Consider the following 19,804-nt stretch of genomic DNA (forward strand, 5'->3'; position numbering starts at 1 on the left):
ATGAGGAGGGGCTGTGTCTCAAGGGGTCATCTTCTCTGCTATTGGTGGACCAGTCAGACAGGAGAGCTCCTACTCTGCCTGCAGACATCAACGATCTTGCCCCTCACACAGTCAGATGGCTTCCTTCAGTGCACTGAGGTGTTTAACAACTCTGAAGACAATACTACCAGCCATGTCTTCCTTCTCTTTTCATGTATATGCTCCAACAGACAGTGCTTTCAGTTTGCTGCATGCATGGACACAGAACTGCGGTATAGGGAGAAGCACACGGTCAGCTGGCTGCAGCTAAATCTGGAGTGCACTTGTATTCAATTTTGTATGGTAAATTCAGTTTTAACGGAGCAGAGCGAGCTGACAGGCAGAGTTAGAGACTTTTTCTGTCCGTTTCTCTCTTTACAAAGACGCATGTTGCAGTCTGAGAGTCTTCTCTGAAGAGGGCAATGAAGTCTCAGTAGTACTCGATGCGAGCACCACATACAACACAATTTATCAAATTACACAACGGATATACAGTATGAAAATAAGATTGATTGGATTATACTCACAGGAAGTATAAAACCTGTTACATGCGTCTATTAAAAGTAAAGTAACACAAAAATGTCAGGGAAATTACTTTACTTAGATTTAAGTACTGCAGTTGTACATTTGAAATACCTTCCTACCTTTCTGATAGGAAGTCTTCTTGAGGTGGTATAAAACATTTATTCTTAAATTATGATTTGAGTTGTGGACAACTATGACATGAATAAAAAATAAACATTTCACTGCCCAAGTCAGCTATAACACAAGTCTTGTTCATTAGACTACATGCTGTCCAGTATTTGTGCACAGATTTTGTCCCAGGATTTATTATGCATTTCTTCTTCTTCGTTGCATGATTTAGAATAATAAGGTGAGAAATGGGTCTGAGTTCATCCTGCACTGCAGCAGCTAATAAAGTCCATTCAATCCCCAAAACGCTTTTCTTTTAGGCAGGCTGGAGCAGAAAACAACTCACCTTTCTCAAGTTGTACAGTAATGTCACATGTGTATGAAGGTGGATCAAACAAGCTAATCTTAAATGTCAAAGTAGAGAGGAGCCTAGTAGGCCTATTTATTTTCATTCATTACACAATATGAATAAGCTATGCAGACAGTTGTAAAGAAAGAACATCTTTTTCTTCTGTTCTCTACTTGTTATAGTTACACAGTATTAGGGGTGTGGGCTGTATTAAAAGTATCCACTGTTGCTCTAACACACAGTAACGATGAAATGTGTGCTGTTCTCTCATTCTTCCTCTGTATGTACACATAAACAACAAGGCAGGGAAATATACAAGGAATTTATTTTATTGTTTGGGGTTATTTGTTGCTCTCCTTCTCCTCCTCCTTCTTTTCCTCTGACGAATATGGTTATGTTCTCCGCATGCCTCCTCCTGTGTTTTCTGTGTGAGACATAGAAGTACAGTAACTAACGTTAGCCTTCATTAAATCATTTCGACTGGTTAAGTGCAGTAAAGTTAACTTTAAATCGACTTCACCACCACACATAAAACACGGCTTAATAGCAATCACATTTAACAGAAGCATAAAATTCTTCTTAATGGTAACTGTTAAGATTAGTTTATTTGTTAGTCACCACCACTAGCTTAAGAGCTTTAGCCTATATGATGTTAGCACTACATAAATTAGCCTAGCGGCTAACAGACTTTTCCTCTCCTCATAGCTTAACAGATTACATGTATTATTCATAATACTCACCGCTGGTGAAGTCACTGCATCTCCCGACACAACACCACGGTTGAATTTTCACCCTGAATGGCGTTTTTGTTGAAACAGCAGCTGAAAACAGCAGAGCAACGAGCTGCTCCGTGTGGGAGCATTTACCGTAAATGCTCGAATAGGAGTGCACTCCAGATTTAGCTGCGGCTAACTGATGTGGCTCTCAGAAACAACAGCTCACTTTCCTGCAGTTCTGTGTACGTATAAGTCGCTAATTGAAAACTCTATAGGTCAGAGTGTCCACATGAAAAGAGAAGGAAGACATGGCTGGTAGTGTCTTCAAACAGAGTTGCTAAACACCTCAGCGCACTGAAGGAAGCCATCTGACTGTGAGAAGAGCAGCTTGTTGATGTCTGCAGGCCAATGGGCAGAAGTTGACCCCTTGAGACACAGCCCCTCCGCATTTGCATAATGAGGCAGAAATGCATACAGAAATGTAAAAAGGACAGGCAGAAATAAATACCATGGGTGAAAATACAGTAAATAAGGTACAAAAAAATACAAAGGAAGAATAAAACAGACAATAATATATAAATAATAAATAATAATAATAATAAATAAAGTTGAAGATTATAACGGAGAATAAATAAATAAGGTAATTATTACAAAGGTGAATAAGTAAAGACACTAATTAAAATATATACATTTATGTCTCCTTGTATAATTTAATTACTACCTAGATTTATTTATTTACTTTATTTTTTTGTGTATTTAATTGGATGCTTATTTATTTATTGAGCATTTATTTATTTCTGACTGTGTTAGGATCGGTCCTCCATAAAGAAGAAGCTTTTGAGGGTTTCTGGACTCTTAATCCCACTTTAGGAGCCACTAAAGTTGCCTAAATGCGAGCAGTGAGAGACCATAGTTGTTAACTGAGTGGATTTACCTGTTGCATATGAATACATGTCTATAACACATAAGACGCACATACATTAAGAATCCATTTACAATTATTCCCATAATTTATAGATATTTAAAGTCTTCAGTTCCTGTGGGAAATAGTGTGTCTGGTGCTGCACCTTGTAAAACAGTTTGCCAAAAATATGTCAACTGACAACTAAGACGCCTATTGAACGCCTAAAGGCATTTTCTCTACAAGAGAGTTCTAATGAATCAAGTCCACTGTGGTTTTTATTCTTGTGATATTTAATCCAATAGGGTTGCTCAGGTGTGAGTAATGTTCCATTGAAGTCATTCTTGAATTTCCAGTTCTCGTTTTTTATGTTCCAATTAATTTCCCCTAAGAGATCCCCTGAGCATTAACTGTATAACTGCCGCGTTCCACATAAATAACGTACATCAGTCTTGTGATTCACAACAATGGGGAAAAGTGAAAATCACCTGCAGCAACCTATGTTAATTGGCACTGACAGTGGATTTCGTGGGAATCATCGGCTTCATACTTGTTTGAAATTGCCCGTTGTGTGCAAAACAAATACACTCAAGTCTCAAGGATAAATATATGTTTTCCTGAAAATAAATGGAAGCCAAACTTTGACAACACCAATTATTTTCCTCTTTCTTCCTTTTTGTTCTAAATTTATGATTGATTTTTTTATGTTTTTCAAACTAATCAAAGATGGGAGCAGGAAGTAATATCTCTTTGCTCATTTTTTTTATCTTAATTTATTAACAATAAGATGGATTTAGATACATAAAACAGAAAATAAATCTTGATTTTGATGATCATAAGATTTGTTCACTGCCATCTGAACAGACTATAACAGGTTAAACATCTTTGTTGTGCAACAATTTCTTTGTTTGGACAGAAAGGTTTGTTGGGGTTGTATTTATTTATCTTTAAGAGAGTGATGTAGATATGAGTTGTCATGAATGCAAAATATCAAATTGATAAAATGGTTGATACCTGACAGCCTCAAACTGTTACAGCCTTGCAGTATGAGTAGCTTCATTCACACATTGACACCAATGTACTCCTGACATTATTTCCATGGGATAAAAAAAAAAAAATGTAATTTTATTTGTTAGCCATTAAAATTATGACTTAAATTTTGTTAAATAAACAGATAGAAATTAGAAATACTTTCAACCATACAAAGATGATATTGTACATAAACAGAGTAAAAGCAAGTCCAATTTGAGGCAAAGGGGTTCAGATATACAGTATATGGATACGATAAAGAAATGAGTCATATTCCATAAATAATGCAACGACAAATACAGCGGGAAAACGATACAGACAATCTTGTCAAAATTAATCAAAGAATTTAAACGCAAAACTGTTTGAATATATTGTCTTTGTAGACACAAAGATTGTAATGTTTCCAAACATTATCACTTCAACATTCATCAATAGTCTGGTCCCATGTTTTACATTACAAAAAATAAAATGTATTGAGAGTGGAATTATTTCTACTCGGAGAAAAAAGCTCCACCAAGAAAACAGCTGGAACTGCCAGGAAACTCAAAACATAACTGCCAGGAAACACGAAACGTAACAAGTGATTTCAAACGGTATTGCCTCTGGTATCAGTTGCATGCTATATGGAAAATATAGTTTTTATTTCATTGTTTACACTGTTTCAAAGACTATTTCTGCACTCAATAGAACATTATCACCATAGCACAGAGAAATAGTGGGAGAACTGAAAGGCCTATCTTGGACTGCTGAATAACTCTACACAAACCCGATATTTTAGAGGCTAGCACCATCTGTTGAGCAAAGAGGAAATTACTTCTTTGAATTTGTGGGCCGATTGTCTCATTCACCCTTTGACGTTGGCTGCTGGCACAATCATTTTACACTACTTACACAGCCATAATAACGTTCTACTCACCCTTCTGAACACAGTATGATATAACTGAGTTGAATCAGCTTTTGTACCTGGGTCCGCCCAACACAGTTCATTTTGATTTCAGCAGGAAAGTTCAGTCCTCATGTCTGACAATTATCTGTCACAAAGCACGTTTGACAGGACATACAATGTCTCTGAGGGGTTTGGTACATGCATTATAGCAATCGTGTTAACAAGATTTGAGCACAGTTAGTAAATCATGCACCACTGCTGAATCAGTAAAATTATCTGTGCATTCACTGCACAGTAGAGCAATCACATGTTTTGGATTTTGTTTGTTTTTTTAACAGTAAAGATCCTCAAGATGCAGCTGAGATAACTACCTTTGAAACTCGTCTAAAGCAGCTAAACGACTCTTTTGTGAGCTCATAAACAGCATACATAACACTAATGCACCTTACAAGTATACATCACAAACTCAGTAAACACATGCATTACCATCTCTGTGTATTTTGTTAGGAGCAGAATATTTGTTAGCGTCATTGTCAACAATTTTACTACCGCTGCGCGCTGGTCCCTTTAGAAATCCTCACTGTCTTTTGAGATTTTCCAATAGTCTGAAGGTCAGGGCCAAGTTTAGTTCCCAAGACCCAAAGTTTATGTGCCTGTTTTCCACCTCCACAGCTTGAATGCGGTCACAATGCAGTCATAATTGTTGTCCTCAAGTGCCTACATAGAGGTCATCAAGTCTTTTTGTTCTTCATACATATCCAAACTTAGTGCTTGCCTCAAAAAGCTGTAACTTCTGTTTAGTGTTTTTTCAGCAGGAACAGATTTGAGAGATTTGTCAATGCCCATCAGTCATATCAGTCCAGAGGACACCCATGAAACTGCCTCTCATCTCTGGATGAAAGGTGATCTCTTGCAAATCCAATATTACACATTTGATGACAACCACAATCCAGATACTTCACTCAAGATGCTCAAGAAACAGTTCAATTCAGATGTGGAAGTGGCTGGCAGTGGTGGCACATCCTTTATGTCCAGATCTCCGTTGGGACCATGGATTCCTTCGTTCCAACAGAGGGCATGAGGTTCTGCTCAGACAAGAAGTCCAGAGGAAACTGGACCAGGAAGCCTCGGATTTTGCGCAGCTCCTCCTGAGCACGGGCCAGCTCATTCTGGGCCAAACCTGGTTTGGACTGATACTGCTCCAGCTCTGACATGTTCCTCACCAGAGACGAAGGAAGGCAACGAAATACCTGCAGCAAAAACACACATATGTAACGCTAACATACTGCCCTAGTTTTTTATATTTATTTTATTTATTTAAATAACTTTTTTCCTTTTATGAATTATGTGTTGGTTAGTACCGATCAAAATGTATTAACACTATCTTGCACATACACACAAACATTCCCCCTAAACCATCATGACCACCCATACCTTCTCATAAATAGTGGCGTTGCGGGCAGCTGTGGTCATCCAGACCTCCTTATAGAAGCGATCACTGATGGGGTCAGACAGGTCAATACTGGTGTCAGTGTGGCCTCCAAGAATAGTCCTGGTCAGAAAGAGGGAGAAAGAGAAGATATACACAGTATATTTAAATTAACGTGAATTATTTAAAACAAGACCCCCTCCCCCCCTCCCCCTCCACACACACACACACACACACACACCTGAAGCATTCAAGGCGAAGCTGAAGTGCGTAGGGTCCAGCTTCATACTCCTGTCCATCCATCACTGCAGCAACTTTTTCGGAGTCCTCAACAATCACTGCCACCTCGCTGTCGCGTTTACCCAGCATGCTTCTGTCGTTGATGTTAGCAGAACCTAAAACAAACACACAAAACAAAAGGATGGAAACTAAATCTCTGCATTCATCTCATTTGCTGGTGTCATCTCCTCTTAATCATGTAATGAGTAACAATCATTCCATGGTTTTCAAATTAGCATAAGCACATTTAACAGATCTATACTAATGGGGAGACTAAACTAAGCATAGTCATAAACAACAAACCATGTGCCTTTATTTGACTAATCTTATTACAGTTTTTTTCAATTGCTAACCTGCACATTGTCAAAACTCTTCACACAGTCAGCGAAACAGAAGTGTAGGTGGACCAAACTGTGAATCATTTTTCATGGCTTTCTTCAAAATCCATGAACTCTTTTCTCATTACTACTTCACCACCTGGAAAACACTATATATTTTCAGCACATTTTTCAAATGCAAACACACTGTGTCCAAAACTGTTAAAAACACATTCAAAACAAAATGATTGTAAATATCCTGCATTTTTGCAGTAGCTGAACAGATATACAGTATATAGAAAATCTTAGCAGAACATTTACGTACATTTTATGTTTACGTTTATGTGCATAGAGAAATGTCTGTAGTGTTTTGAATGTCGTTTTACTGTAAAACTGCAAGAGTGTAAAGCAGGAAATGTGCTTGTATTTTAGCAGAATTAGTTCAGGGGGTTGGTACATTAATTACGGGTTGTGGTCATTGTGTCTTACAGAAACAATTACAAAATAAGAAATGGAAACAAGGAAACACCGCTCAGGTTGACCTTCCTGTCTATTGGGCCACAGATTCTTATTCACAGTACAACAGATATCTTCATGATTTTACTTCCTGTTGTTCATGTTTTTTAGGTCAGTGTGTTATGACGATGTATGCTTTCTGAGTGAGAATTATTGGCAGTGTTTTGGTTGAGTTTATCTTGAGACTTGTATGAAGTGTTTTGGTGGTCTGAGTGACTATTGGAGGTGAGATTAACTGTTTGGCCAAGATACATATTGGTAATGCAGACTCCGTGAAGAGTTTTGAAAAAGTGGCTTCAGTTTGACCATTGCATCATAGCAATTGAAAAAAACTGCAAAATTGTCTGAATAAATACAAATGAATACAAATTTAGAGAGAAAAGTTACAGTAATTGTTGATTGTTGTTGCACTGTAGTACTGTGAGAGAGCACCTTATGAGCCAGCAGAGGGCACAGCAGAGCTATGTTGCAGCAGTCACCACATATTAATGCACAATTTTTAGCTGCACACATGGTGGCAGATACAGAACTAAAGCGAGATTTTTAGATTTATCACATTTTGATGGTGTAAAGGCAGAGAGGCTAGTTGCCTCAAATAGTAGTTGGTAAAAACAACACGAGAAAAAGAAAAAAGAGACAGAAGGTGACAGAAGCAGATGAGAGACTAACCGATGATGACAGTGTTGTCGTCAGCAATGAGCATCTTGCTGTGGACGTAGATGAGCTCTGTGACCAGACGTCCCTCCAGCTCAGTGTGAGTCCGCAGACCAGCGAAGGAGATGTAGTTCATCCAGTGGTCGTCCACTGGGAGAGGAGAGGAGAGGAGAGGAGAGGCACAAAAATTAGGAAATTACCTCATGAATACCTGGGAGCACTTTTCCAACTCTTACCCTAATATTAGGTATCAAATATTTAATGTTATAGTTTAATTATTGTACTTACTCTCCTTTTTCAGCTGGGAGATGATGGAGTATTCTCCTCTGATCATGGTTCTGAGGAGGCAGGAGATGAAAAAGTATATGAATATTGTGTTCAATAAGTACATCCTAGACTTGAATCATAGAATAGAATTTCAATTACCCTTCCACATGTGGTTTATCTTCCTCTTTCAATATTAAACTCTGACTTTCAAAGTGTCATGTGGTTTCACCTGTAGTTGAAGTGCATCACAGCCTGGATGGCGTTGCCTCCTCCTGTCGTGATGTCTCCCTCAAAGCCAGGAAGCAGAGGGGTGACCACATACACACGATACTTCTTACCCTCCCTGTCAGCAAAAACACATTAGAAATATATAGACACAAACTACAAGTGACAAGATGTGAGATGAGAAGGAGAAGTAGAAGTAGAAGAGGTGAGAAGACTAATCTTGCATACAAGTGCGGCAGACACAACTTCCTTCCTAAACTCACAAGTACTACTTAAAAAAACAAATGGGTTAAATAAAGGGAAGTACTTGTGTGCTCTGATGATCCTTTCAATGATGGCGTCTCCGATCTTGTTGTAGACTGTCCTGTTGTCGGCACAACTGATGAAGAACTGGTTCTGATAGGAGAGGAGAGAAAGGATATAAACCTGAATAGAGGCGATTGAAATGGTTATTGCGTTTAGGCTTTGTTTCTCCAGGTACTGCATGTTACAGTGTAGAGAATCGTTTAGTCCCACAATGACACAGTCACCAAGTACATTGACAATACTACTAACCTTCAAAGCGAAGTTCAGTGGAGCCATTTCATTACTGACTTTATAAACAAACCTCTAAAGAATTCAGCTCAACTCTCATTACAATTTCACATTACCGTATTTCTCTTTCATTTTCATATCCTGGCCTCACTGCTGGTTTACCTCTATGTAGATGTAGTGTTTGCTCTTAGCGATGACCTCTATGTAGGCTTTATGGATGGACTCCTCGTGGTACTTTATGCCTGCCGACCAATCTGCTGCTGACCGCAACACCTTGTACACACAGACATAGGATTATTATAGCAGTAATTCTAAAAAGGGCTGCATTTTTCAGCTATTTCATGACAGTTGTAGCCATATTAATTATTAACAAGGCCCGGGTCCCTCACTGACACTCCCCCCTTCCCTCTCAAATACTGTATATCTTTGCACATGTAAATATTATTTCATTTCACATCATTGCACATACCCGGTATATACAGCACATATTTGTTGTTAAGCGTTAATCATTATTCTTCTATATTTAATATTTTATCAATTTATATATTTATATAATCTGTTTATTCCATACCATGTGTGTCTATGTGTAGCACCTTATCTCCAAAGCAAATTCCTCGTACGTGTAAAACTGCTAACTACTTGGCAATAAAACTCTTTCTGATTCTGATTGTAATTCTGATATGAATGTGTGTGTTGCTAGTCTTGGCCAATACAGTATACATAAACAAGAGCTAAACATAGAAGAAAGGAGTTGACAACAGTTCCAACGGAGCTCAGTATGGTTGCTTGTGTATCATCGGAATTATCAGTATGGTTTAAATGTGTCTTTAAGCAACTTTATCACATGGATAAATGTACCTATATCATAAAAAATAATAAATATACAAGCCATCATTATAAGGCAATACAAACACCAGTATAAACACACATGTGTGTTCTGTTTAACACTACATAAAGCAATAAATAATAATAAATAATTCCTGTAAGGAAATTAACTTCACTGCTAAGGCTCTGTATTATTAGCGGCAGTTAAAGTAGATACAAATGTACTTAGTGTTTGAATGAAATGCACAAAGACATATTAAACAACACAGAGAAAACAAAAGAACACTTATAACAAAACATGATGGAGTTGTGATGGGATCTTCATGCACTTCTTATTTTAGTCAAGCGTTTCACTCAAAGGTCAGTTCCTTTCGGCTAAAAACCCTTGAGTGTCAATCGCAAGTGCAAACCTTAGTAGTTATATAACGTTTTGGCCCATGGAGAGTTTTTGGATGCTTGTTTTCTTTTATCTTTTTCCAGCAGTGCTTGCAGATGTGGAAAACAGTGTGAGAAAGTGGGAGTTTGTACTGTATGTGCATGCCTGTAATTTTCTACCAGTGGTTCTTTTTAGGTTTGGTGAATGGTTTGTTATTGCCGCACTTTCTCATTATGTATAATTACAAAAGAAAGAAAAAACAACACTTTCCACATTATGTGTTGTTTTATGAATGTGGTTGGGTAGAAATGGTGCTTGGTTTATTCTGTTTTCTTACCTGCACTTTGGCATTGACACAGTCAGGGACTTGGTATCTGAGCTCATTGGCAGTGGAGTGAGACTTGGGCAGCAGGAATGGATAAGACAGAGAGCGATACTTGGGCTTCATGATCTGTAGTGGACACAAATTGAGAATTTGGGCAGAAAGAGGGTAAATATTGAGTCAGAGGAGGAATGGCAAAGAGTAAAAACCACAGAAAGGGAGGGAAAAACTGATTCCATGGAAAGTTTGAGTGTGAGGATTAAGGTGTTTTTTCCACTGTTCCAGCCAGACATTTCCAAAGATTTCGCCAGGTTAGGGTCCTGCAAATTTTACATTAGTTAGCTACCACTTTGATTACAACTATGATTTTTTTTCAGAAATTCATTCAAAAATCCAGTAATCAAAGTGATAGGCTATCAGTCTAAAAAGGTGGTTAGATGCCATCAAAGAAGCTTCAGCTCATTGGTTAAACCAGTTAAGTTTTAAGTTTTAAGCCTGCACTCCATCTCTCTGTGTGCTTGTTTATGTACGCTGTGAGTGTGTGTGTGTGTGTACAGTACCTTAGTGAAGTTCCAGCGCTGAATAAAGTGTCTGGCGACATCCCGGGCAGCTCTGCCATGAACTACTGAGGCGATGTCATGCCAAGGCATTCTGGGAGTTGTGTACCTATCGATGAAGTCTGCACAGAGCGGAAGCAATCCAGTGAAGACAGGAAAAAAGTGTGACAGCAAGAGATGGAGAGAGGATAAAGAAAGACAAAATAAAAAAACAATGAGACAGACAGAGGGAGAGAAGACAGGAGGAAGGAGCACAGCAGGGTCAAAGAGGTTGGTCACAGAGAAAGGGAGAGAGACAAGTGGAGCAAATGTTTTATGTTACTCGGTTCCATTAGTTTTCCAGATGACTGATGATTAGTTTCCATCAAACTGGTATAAGAGGAAAAATCATGACACTTAGATTAATATGAAGTAGGGCTTTGTATACTAAAAAGAATTTTGACCTAGCTATAGAGAGAAACTAAAAGTGTGTGTGTGTGTGTGTGTGTGTGTGTGTGTGTGTGTGTGTGTAGCAGACCATCGAAAGGTTTCTCCAACTGGATCCAGTCCTTATAGACAAAGTTGCAGTAGTCTTTTCCATGCCAGAATCTTGTATTGCCCTGTAATTCTCCAACACCGGTCTTCAGGCTTTGCACTGAACCACTCCCTTCACACACACACACACACACACACACGTGCAGAATGACAATATTATGGTAAATGGATAGCATTTACAGTACATGTATACAGCTTTCATTCACCCATTCATATTCCAATATTCTCACTCTCACTCTCTTATTCTTCTCATATAAAAATACCTGCACTGTCGACACTGCTGACACTGTCTGCATGCTGCAGAGTGTGCTTATGCAGGTGTCTGACCAGAGTGAAGCGAGACTTCCTATTGCGTCCAATCCCCTTCAGCTTGGGCATGTCCACCGTATCACTAGGCGGCGTCCCTTGCCCATTGCTTTTGGAGAAGGCATCAACAGAGGACACACCCTTACTGGACGTAGTGTTGTTGGACGCTGCCTGGGAACATGAAAACAGCAGGGGATGAACACTGCTACTTTATTGGCAACACCTACCTAAAACTAATGCAGTCTAATACAACATCTTACCATGAATCCCAGCTTCATGTTCAGTTTTGGTTTTGTTAAATGATGTTTCAACTTTATGGTGATTTCGGAAGCCATAGATTGTGGTGCTGTTGAATTCAATTGTGTGATACTGACGGATGTTTCCAATGTTTAGTTTACATTCATTCATATATGGCATGGGGAAGGTCAGTAAGGTTTTCTGTGAGGGTGTGTATGTTTTGTAATTCCATCCATGTGAGAATCAGTTTGAGTTTTGATTTATAGGAACAATTCTATCAAATTTCTAACAAATCCTAAAGGCCTACCAGCTAAAGGCAACAGTGCTTATCCTCTTGGGAGCATGACATATTTCATTGCAATCTTGGACTACTATCAAACAGCTAATAAAAAAGTTTAGTGCTTGAGGAAAGGGAACTATTCACAGTTTTGTTAATGGGAACATATTATATTTAAACGTCTTGAGCACAAAAAATGACAAATAGTTATGTGCTTTATCAACTGTGTATAATGTGCTTAGAAACAGCTCAATATAAAATGAATTATTAATAAAACTATTGCAGTACAGGTGGAACTTTAGCCTCCATAGTCACCAGAGGAAAGCTCATGTCTTCACTAAAACAGAAGAATAAATGTTCATGGGAAGTGAATATGTGTTGTTGACATGTCATGGACCAAATTTCCAATTTACATTTGACAGTGACTATAGAGGAATGGTCAGGTGATCAGAAAAAGCATCCTCAGAGGGACCTTTGAAACTAAATGTTTAATGGCAGACTGTTCAGGAGTTGTTTAGATGTTGGATTGAGAATTGGTAGGACATAAAATCAAAGGGATCACTGACTGACTGAAGAACCAACAAGCAACCATTATCACATCCTTAGGCCTTGCTAACAGGGAAGAATCCTACTTACTAGCCTACTAAGTAAATAAATATATTGAGTATAAGGTCAATAATACAGCATATTTGTGTAGTATGAGAATGTGTGTGTTTGTACTGCTTGTGTGTCATTAAAATGAAAAGGCCTATTCAGTAGCTGTGGCACTGGGTTAGTTTGAATGTCATATTTTTCTCCATTTCCTCTTCTCTCCCACTCCTCATGTTTGAACTATTTGTTTGCAGGTTAGAACCACATTCATTGCCAATAACTCTAAACTGTGGAAAAGACACTGAAATTAGTTGCGTGTGTTTGTGCGTCTGACCTGCTCCAGGGCCACAGAGCGCGTCACACTGCCGACATCTGTCAGCCGGTGCTCTCTGTCGTCCCAACGACCATATGCTAGGTCGATCCCCCCAACGAAGGCTACGGATTGGTCAATGACAACAATCTTCTCGTGATGCGCCCACAGATAGACAGAGGAGGAGACGTGGTCTGGATGACGCATCACCTGAGCGACAAACATATGAAATGGACACACAAGGTTCCACATAGATCCGTTACATACTGCATTCTCTTTCACCACCCAGATGCATCAGTTACCTTGATGTTGGGGTGCAGGTGCAGGAGGGTCCTCTTGCTGTAGCCCGAGTTGATGCCCAGGGCGAGTTCCACCTCCTTATACAACATCACAAAGATGCGAACTCCCTGTTGCTGTAGAGAGCCAGAAAGGAAAACAATATTGGGAACACGTTTCAAGCCATTTAACCTATTTGACTGTTCACATATGTCTTTGGTTTCAATAAAATAATAATAATTTCTGAAGAGGAAAATATTTTATTACATGTAAACCTGTTCATTTTTCTATATATGCGTTGAGCTTTCTATCTGTCCTGCACACGTTTTTATTTCACATATATTTCTGTATGTGAATGTCTTTGTGTACACATCATATCTTTATGTAATAGTTAATATGTTTTTTCATGTGCAAATACATACATTTTAAATATTTTTAAATTAAAAAATATTACCTTCTGCAAATAAATTGGCAGATGTACTAAGGTAAAGTACATTTATCCTGCTCTACAATCTGGATCATGAAGCACGCTTTCAATGAAAACAATGAACCATACTGTTTCTTTTTTACTGTTTCATGGAAGGTAACAATAAATAGCTCTTGATCTATTTAAGGTGTATTTTCTCCTGTGAGCTCACAGTTTACGAAAGTTGTTATGAGTTCTTAACCTAAACCATATGGAAGAAGTGGGAGATGCTTTATCGTAGATGCCTAACATGTAAACGTTTCTCTCTTCTTTGATGTGTAGAATAAACGTAAAATTGCGTGAGTTGTATTTTACTGAAAGGAAAGGAAACATTTGTCTGTCTGTCTTTATTTAGAGAATGTGCTGTTTTTGAGTCCACAGTGCTAAACACTTGGCTTACGGGCAGTTTCTCTCCCATAATGTTGGCAGTCTATGACTACTTACTGCTTTGCGTTTGAGGGTGCAGTCTAGCCTCCACCTGTTACCCTCCACTACAGGTCTCTTCAAGAAGATCTCTGGACTTAGCCTGAAGAGACAGAAACAGACGCCAAGATAGACAGAGGCACAGAGGGGGAGAAACAGATCAAAAGAGAAAATTACATATTTCTTTTTTAGGTACTGAGGTGTTAACAGAATCAGAAAAACAAAGTGAATACACCGAAATGAACACCAAACTCATATGGCAGACATGATATAATGATATGGTCTCATGAGCCACTCACATTGGCATTCTGAGCTTACACTTCTATAATGCCATTGGCTCACATTACACAGGCTGACACCTCATTGGTTAAGACCATAAGCCCAGTGATTACTGCCTTGCAGCACAGGGATTTTAGACTCATCAAGGACCATAAACTATAATGTCTGAAAATTTACTGTCAAGCATTTTATAACTGTGTTTAGAGATAAATACTGTGTTTATGTCCCATTAGAAAACACTATTTAAGATCTGAAAGGCTAAAATACAGGCAAGAATAAGTCTCTTTACTGTGCAAAGAAGTTTATTGGTATTTTGATTTGATTCGCATCTTTGTAATACTGTTTACTCAGGTTACTGTGCCCTCCAGGTTTAATAAAGTACAAGTGTTACTGTCTGACAATAGAATGAAATGAGGTTGTTCTTTGTTTCCAACAGAAAGTGTTTATTCAATTTAACATATTTCTGACCCTAAGCCTTATTATGTACTTGAATTAAGTGCCTGAAAATCCCACACACACATATAGACAGACAACACACATACAAAGTGCAGTGTGACTCAACTATACTACTATACTTTAAGATCACATAGTCTGTTTATACATGAGGAACAAGGCTCCTAATAGGTACATTAAGCAGAAACAGAAAGGGGGTTTAGCAAAAATGTAGACAGATACTATACAGAGATTGTGTCAGTGTATTTCTATTCTGGGACTGTGGATGAGGCTGTAATTAGAGCCAGTACTATTGTATTGCCTGCCAGAGAGCAAGGAGTTGTGGGTAAAACAACATGCACTGCATTAACTGGGTATCAGTTAGTTGGTTAGTGGCAAGTGCATATTTTTGTCAGGAGTCTGATTATGGCCTTTGCATTTATCAAACCACTGAAATAAGTCATCACAGCTATTCTATCTTAAGTTCAGCTGACCCATGATACTATTTTATCATTTCATTGACTGACAACCGACACTGGTGGTATTGTGCCAAGATACACAGCAATGTGCCAACAAATCCAAAGAATACGAGTGCTAGCAAGTAAACATGGACGTAAACAATGCAGAACTCAAACCTTTATTAAACATGTTTTGGTAAGTAATACTGAATGTAAACATACTTTTTGCTTGTTTACAACTACACAGGACACTCAGCCTCTCTAGTATGATGAAGCTAGCTCACTTTTAATCATGGTAGATCTTAGTGGTAACCTATGCTGCACAATAACCCTAAGCTCCAATTCAGTGGATCTGATTGGAAAGTGTCAACAGCACAACTACTGACCAATTTACAATAAAGAGACCAGTAATAAAGAGCAATATAGATATTTTTATTGATATAAAATATCAATTTGCCCAGTGTGATAATTGTGTCAGAGACAGAAGAAACATGCTTGCACAATCGTCTGTCCGCTGTGTTTAAAACAGAAAGACAGTTTACTAATGGATGCCAATTTACATGCAACCTTTGGGCAAGCTGGATGTTATTAAGCATCATTTCTTTTCTTCAGCCCCTGTTTTTGGGGACAAACTATGTGTACTGTTTTTGACTGATTTGGCAGCAGACACTGCCTTTCTTTGCTTTTATCTATCCATCACGTATTCTTCGTAGGTTGTCCATTGTGTGACAAAAAAGCATCAAAATATCACTATAAAATAAAATCAATGCATAATCTCTCTATGAATATTTCATTCTTGACATCTGAGCATGCTGAAAACGTCAACCACATTTAAAGACATCTATATAATTATTCCCAGAGTTAACAGAGTCATCAGCTTCGTGATGCCAGTTATTCAAAATGTCCAACATTAGGGCTTGGTGAAGGCAGGTAGCTCAAAGAGAGCCAGACTAAGTTGAACTTGCCCCCTGGTTGAGTCCACTAATAAGACTAAGAACTTATAAGAATAGGAATAGTTTTCTGTTGTTTTGCTTATCTAGAATTATTATTCTGTCCGGTTTGGAGAAAGCTGAGGCTCCACTGTATGCTGCAGTGTTAAAGCAGGACAGATACAGACTACTGAGCAGTTTATTTCTTGGTTCGCACACTGCTGACAGCTGACACACCTCAACCAAACTTTTGCCTTTGTGCGTGTTTACATAACACTGTGCATGTTTAAGCAGACAATGTGCATGTTTACACAAAAGACAGTGAAACTCACCACCAGTCAGTAATAAAGATTTCCTCCTTGGCTTCCTCCAAAGCATCAGCCACATCCTCCATGTAAGTCTTTCCATTCACATACCTACCAAGAAACATACACAATAAACTACTGCCTTTTTAGAGCTGTCGGTTTTGTCACAGCTTGGCCAATACGGCCACAAAAACACAAAAAAGAGCAACAGAGACAATGAAAGTGCATCTGTCTGTTGACTTCTCTAATTTTCTTAACTTTCAATGCTTTAGGCAACAGCTATAGCTGTCATCATGACATGACTGTTCTTTAAACACTCTCTTTTTCCTATTAGTTCACAGCACCATGGCATGTTTTTCCCTCAGGCTCCGTGCGGAGCACAAAAACAATGTAATGACATTATCACACAAATGATTCAATATCACAGAATCTGCGAGCTGAGGGGGAGAGAATGCTAAAAAAGACCTGAAAGAAGAGAGAGTTGACGGCTCGGTCCTCGCATACATTTCCATAGTTACCAGTGAAAGGCTAACAGAGAGGTAGGCAGAGAAAAAAGTAAGATGTGCTGAAAATGTGTGTATTTTTAGATTTATTTATTTTACTTTTCAATGTGCAGCTTTCTTGTAGAGAACCTGATAACCATCCACTAAACACTTAATCATATAAAAGATATTTTTTATTTTACTTACTGACAAATTGAACTAAACTAATATAAAACCTTTTTACCTTCAAAATCTTTCTTTGTATTTTTTATTTCTCTATTACTGTGTTGTTGTTGTTTTCATTAAATCTTTCTGCTTACACAACAACATCAATAACAGCTCTACTCCTGTGCTCTCTGCCAGTGTAGATACCATTTGGCGGGGATGTTTTCCTGTTCCTGTGCAAATGATCCAAAGCGGTGGTCTCGGAGGAAAGCGCTCCCATGACTCCTCACGAAGCTCTCGATGCTTTGACCCCACCAGCGTGCGTGTCTGTAGCTGCTGCACTTAAACACCAGGGTCCTGCCAGGTAGATGTACACAGATACCAACACAGACACAGTGAAGTAAACATACATGTTGAGACATGGTTGGTTGAGGAAAACTGCACCACATCGCCACAAAATAGACCTTTTGAACACATTTTTCAGATCATAATCTTATTTTATGAAACAGTATTAGAGAGGGTAGGATTTTCTTTTTAACCAGTGCTTAAGTAACATTAACTTCAGAGTCCACTGTAAGCCTTTCCTCAAAATACTATAGATGTGACCAGCTACAAAATTCGAACATTCAACCACAAACACACTCAAAAAAATGTAACCTGGAGAGGCTGTCAATCCGGACTCCGTGTTTGGTCTCTGTGTCTTTGGAGTCCATCTTGATGCTGAACTCTTTATCCACCAGCAGGACAAAGGAGATGGCCCCTGAGTCTGGCTTCATGTACAGCAAGCAGGAGTCCTTTACCACCAGCCAGCTACACTTCACACACACACACACACACACAGACACACACACCACCATTACCATGATCATCATCATCATCATCGTCAGGATTTAAGATATGTGTGTCTTTGTAAGGTTCTGTGGATATCTGTTGATTGCTGTGGACCGTTTCTTATATTTCTTGTTTTAAGGACAGGATGTAGGAAGAAAATCAACATGGGGATGTAGGTGGATGGGCTGAGCATTTCAAATGTGTGGGATTTTTTTGTGTTGTCTTTGGAAAAGAATAATAAAAACTGCTCACGTAATAATTTGGCTGTGACAAAGAGGAGGGAAAGGAACAGACAAACAGATAAAGAGAGAGGAAAGCGTGTGACAATGCAGCTGGTTTGAAGATGCTACTTTTTGGTTAGCAAGCTACAAAAAAAATGTTTGAGATGATTTAGAGAACTACTACTTTTTAAGATGTTATCAATATCATGATTTTTTTAAATATGCAATGAGTGGTCACTGGATTTTAACACCCACTCTCAGACAGCTTCCTGCCAGAAATTTGAGGCTGGAACGTTTGATTTTGTCTTTTGAACATATCATCCATTACTCCTACACTTCTGATAAGTTTGCCAGTTGAAAAAATAAATAAAAAAAGTTTTTAAAAATTGCTAATCCTTCCCTTTAATCCATCTTTATTACCATAAGACATTAAGGAGTTCCACTCATAAACTGTAGTAGTAAACTCACAATGGCAAGATAGTTAAAAACAACGAACGATCAAGTAACTGCAAGATAAATTTGAACTGGTTGCTAAGATAAAACCTGTCAAAAACAGAGATATACTGATCATGTCAACTAAAATGATGGGAGGGAGAATAAAAGAGACACAAAAAGAAAAAGATTGAAAGACAGAGACAATGTAAAGCGAGACAGAGAGAGCAACACACAAGGACAGAGGTAATCACACACCGTTTGGACCAGCGGTAGCAGGCCTGGCTGTGACCACAGCAGTTCATGCCAGGGATACGATGTCCACCAGAACGCTTATAGATCATTCCTTCCCTGGAAGAGACAGAAAGAACTGTGAAATATATATTTTACTATGACATGTAAGGAGAGTATAAAACTAAATAGGAGACTTGGAGGTTTGTAAATATGCATGCTTCCAGAAAGTATCTCAGAACAACTTTGACATGGGACTTTCATCCTGAAGTGCTTCACTTTGAAATGTTTAGAGCTTATCCACCTGACACAAGACAGAACTGTTTTTGCAGATACAAAGAAAAAGGGGATTGAAGAAGAGAAATTGCTCACAGTCCTTTGGGCCCCAAGTCATGAATGAAAGACAGCTGGCTGATGTCAATAAACTCCATCTGATAATAGACAGGAAGAGACAACAAGAGGCTTCACATACTGACTCGTGTATAGAAAAACCTGATACATACTGTGATCTCTGACATGCGACTCTGTGGGCAGGCAACTGTTACATTCACACATACCATCCACGTGGAGGCAATGCAACTTGTCCTAACTTATCTAAACATGCGTCATCATTGCAGATATTAACTTGTAATGCATCAGAATGACACAGATGTCAGCTTACAACAGGCATAATGCTATGGCTACACGCAGTATTGGTCTGTTTTAAGGCCCCTTCCACCATAAAGGTAAAGCAAGTAAGGGTACAGGTAAAGTTTAGTGCACTAAAGAGTATATGCTGTATGTTAA

The 19,804-nt window shown here is 38.5% G+C and overlaps 1 protein-coding gene across 1 annotated transcript in view; it reads right to left on the reverse strand.

The window, feature by feature from the left end:
* Positions 1 to 3,540: 3,540 nt before the first annotated feature.
* Positions 3,541 to 19,804, reverse strand: part of pld1a (phospholipase D1a) — a 33,715-nt gene continuing 17,451 nt past the window's right edge. Inside the window, exons 7-26 of the mRNA XM_046062785.1 lie at positions 19,391 to 19,449; positions 19,046 to 19,138; positions 17,961 to 18,113; positions 17,511 to 17,660; positions 16,684 to 16,767; positions 14,275 to 14,356; positions 13,391 to 13,501; positions 13,113 to 13,298; positions 11,631 to 11,844; positions 11,351 to 11,479; positions 10,837 to 10,955; positions 10,292 to 10,405; positions 8,916 to 9,026; positions 8,527 to 8,615; positions 8,224 to 8,337; positions 8,016 to 8,065; positions 7,743 to 7,877; positions 6,203 to 6,356; positions 5,967 to 6,084; positions 3,541 to 5,782 (exon numbers count right to left, since the gene is read on the reverse strand). Of these exons, the coding sequence (XP_045918741.1) occupies positions 5,558 to 5,782; positions 5,967 to 6,084; positions 6,203 to 6,356; positions 7,743 to 7,877; positions 8,016 to 8,065; positions 8,224 to 8,337; positions 8,527 to 8,615; positions 8,916 to 9,026; positions 10,292 to 10,405; positions 10,837 to 10,955; positions 11,351 to 11,479; positions 11,631 to 11,844; positions 13,113 to 13,298; positions 13,391 to 13,501; positions 14,275 to 14,356; positions 16,684 to 16,767; positions 17,511 to 17,660; positions 17,961 to 18,113; positions 19,046 to 19,138; positions 19,391 to 19,449 (2,490 nt within the window). The 3' untranslated portion in view covers positions 3,541 to 5,557. The remainder of the gene's footprint in view (positions 5,783 to 5,966; positions 6,085 to 6,202; positions 6,357 to 7,742; positions 7,878 to 8,015; positions 8,066 to 8,223; positions 8,338 to 8,526; positions 8,616 to 8,915; positions 9,027 to 10,291; positions 10,406 to 10,836; positions 10,956 to 11,350; positions 11,480 to 11,630; positions 11,845 to 13,112; positions 13,299 to 13,390; positions 13,502 to 14,274; positions 14,357 to 16,683; positions 16,768 to 17,510; positions 17,661 to 17,960; positions 18,114 to 19,045; positions 19,139 to 19,390; positions 19,450 to 19,804) is intronic.

Source organism: Micropterus dolomieu, linkage group LG11, assembly GCF_021292245.1.
Source record: "Micropterus dolomieu isolate WLL.071019.BEF.003 ecotype Adirondacks linkage group LG11, ASM2129224v1, whole genome shotgun sequence".
Lineage (NCBI taxonomy): Eukaryota > Metazoa > Chordata > Actinopteri > Centrarchiformes > Centrarchidae > Micropterus > Micropterus dolomieu.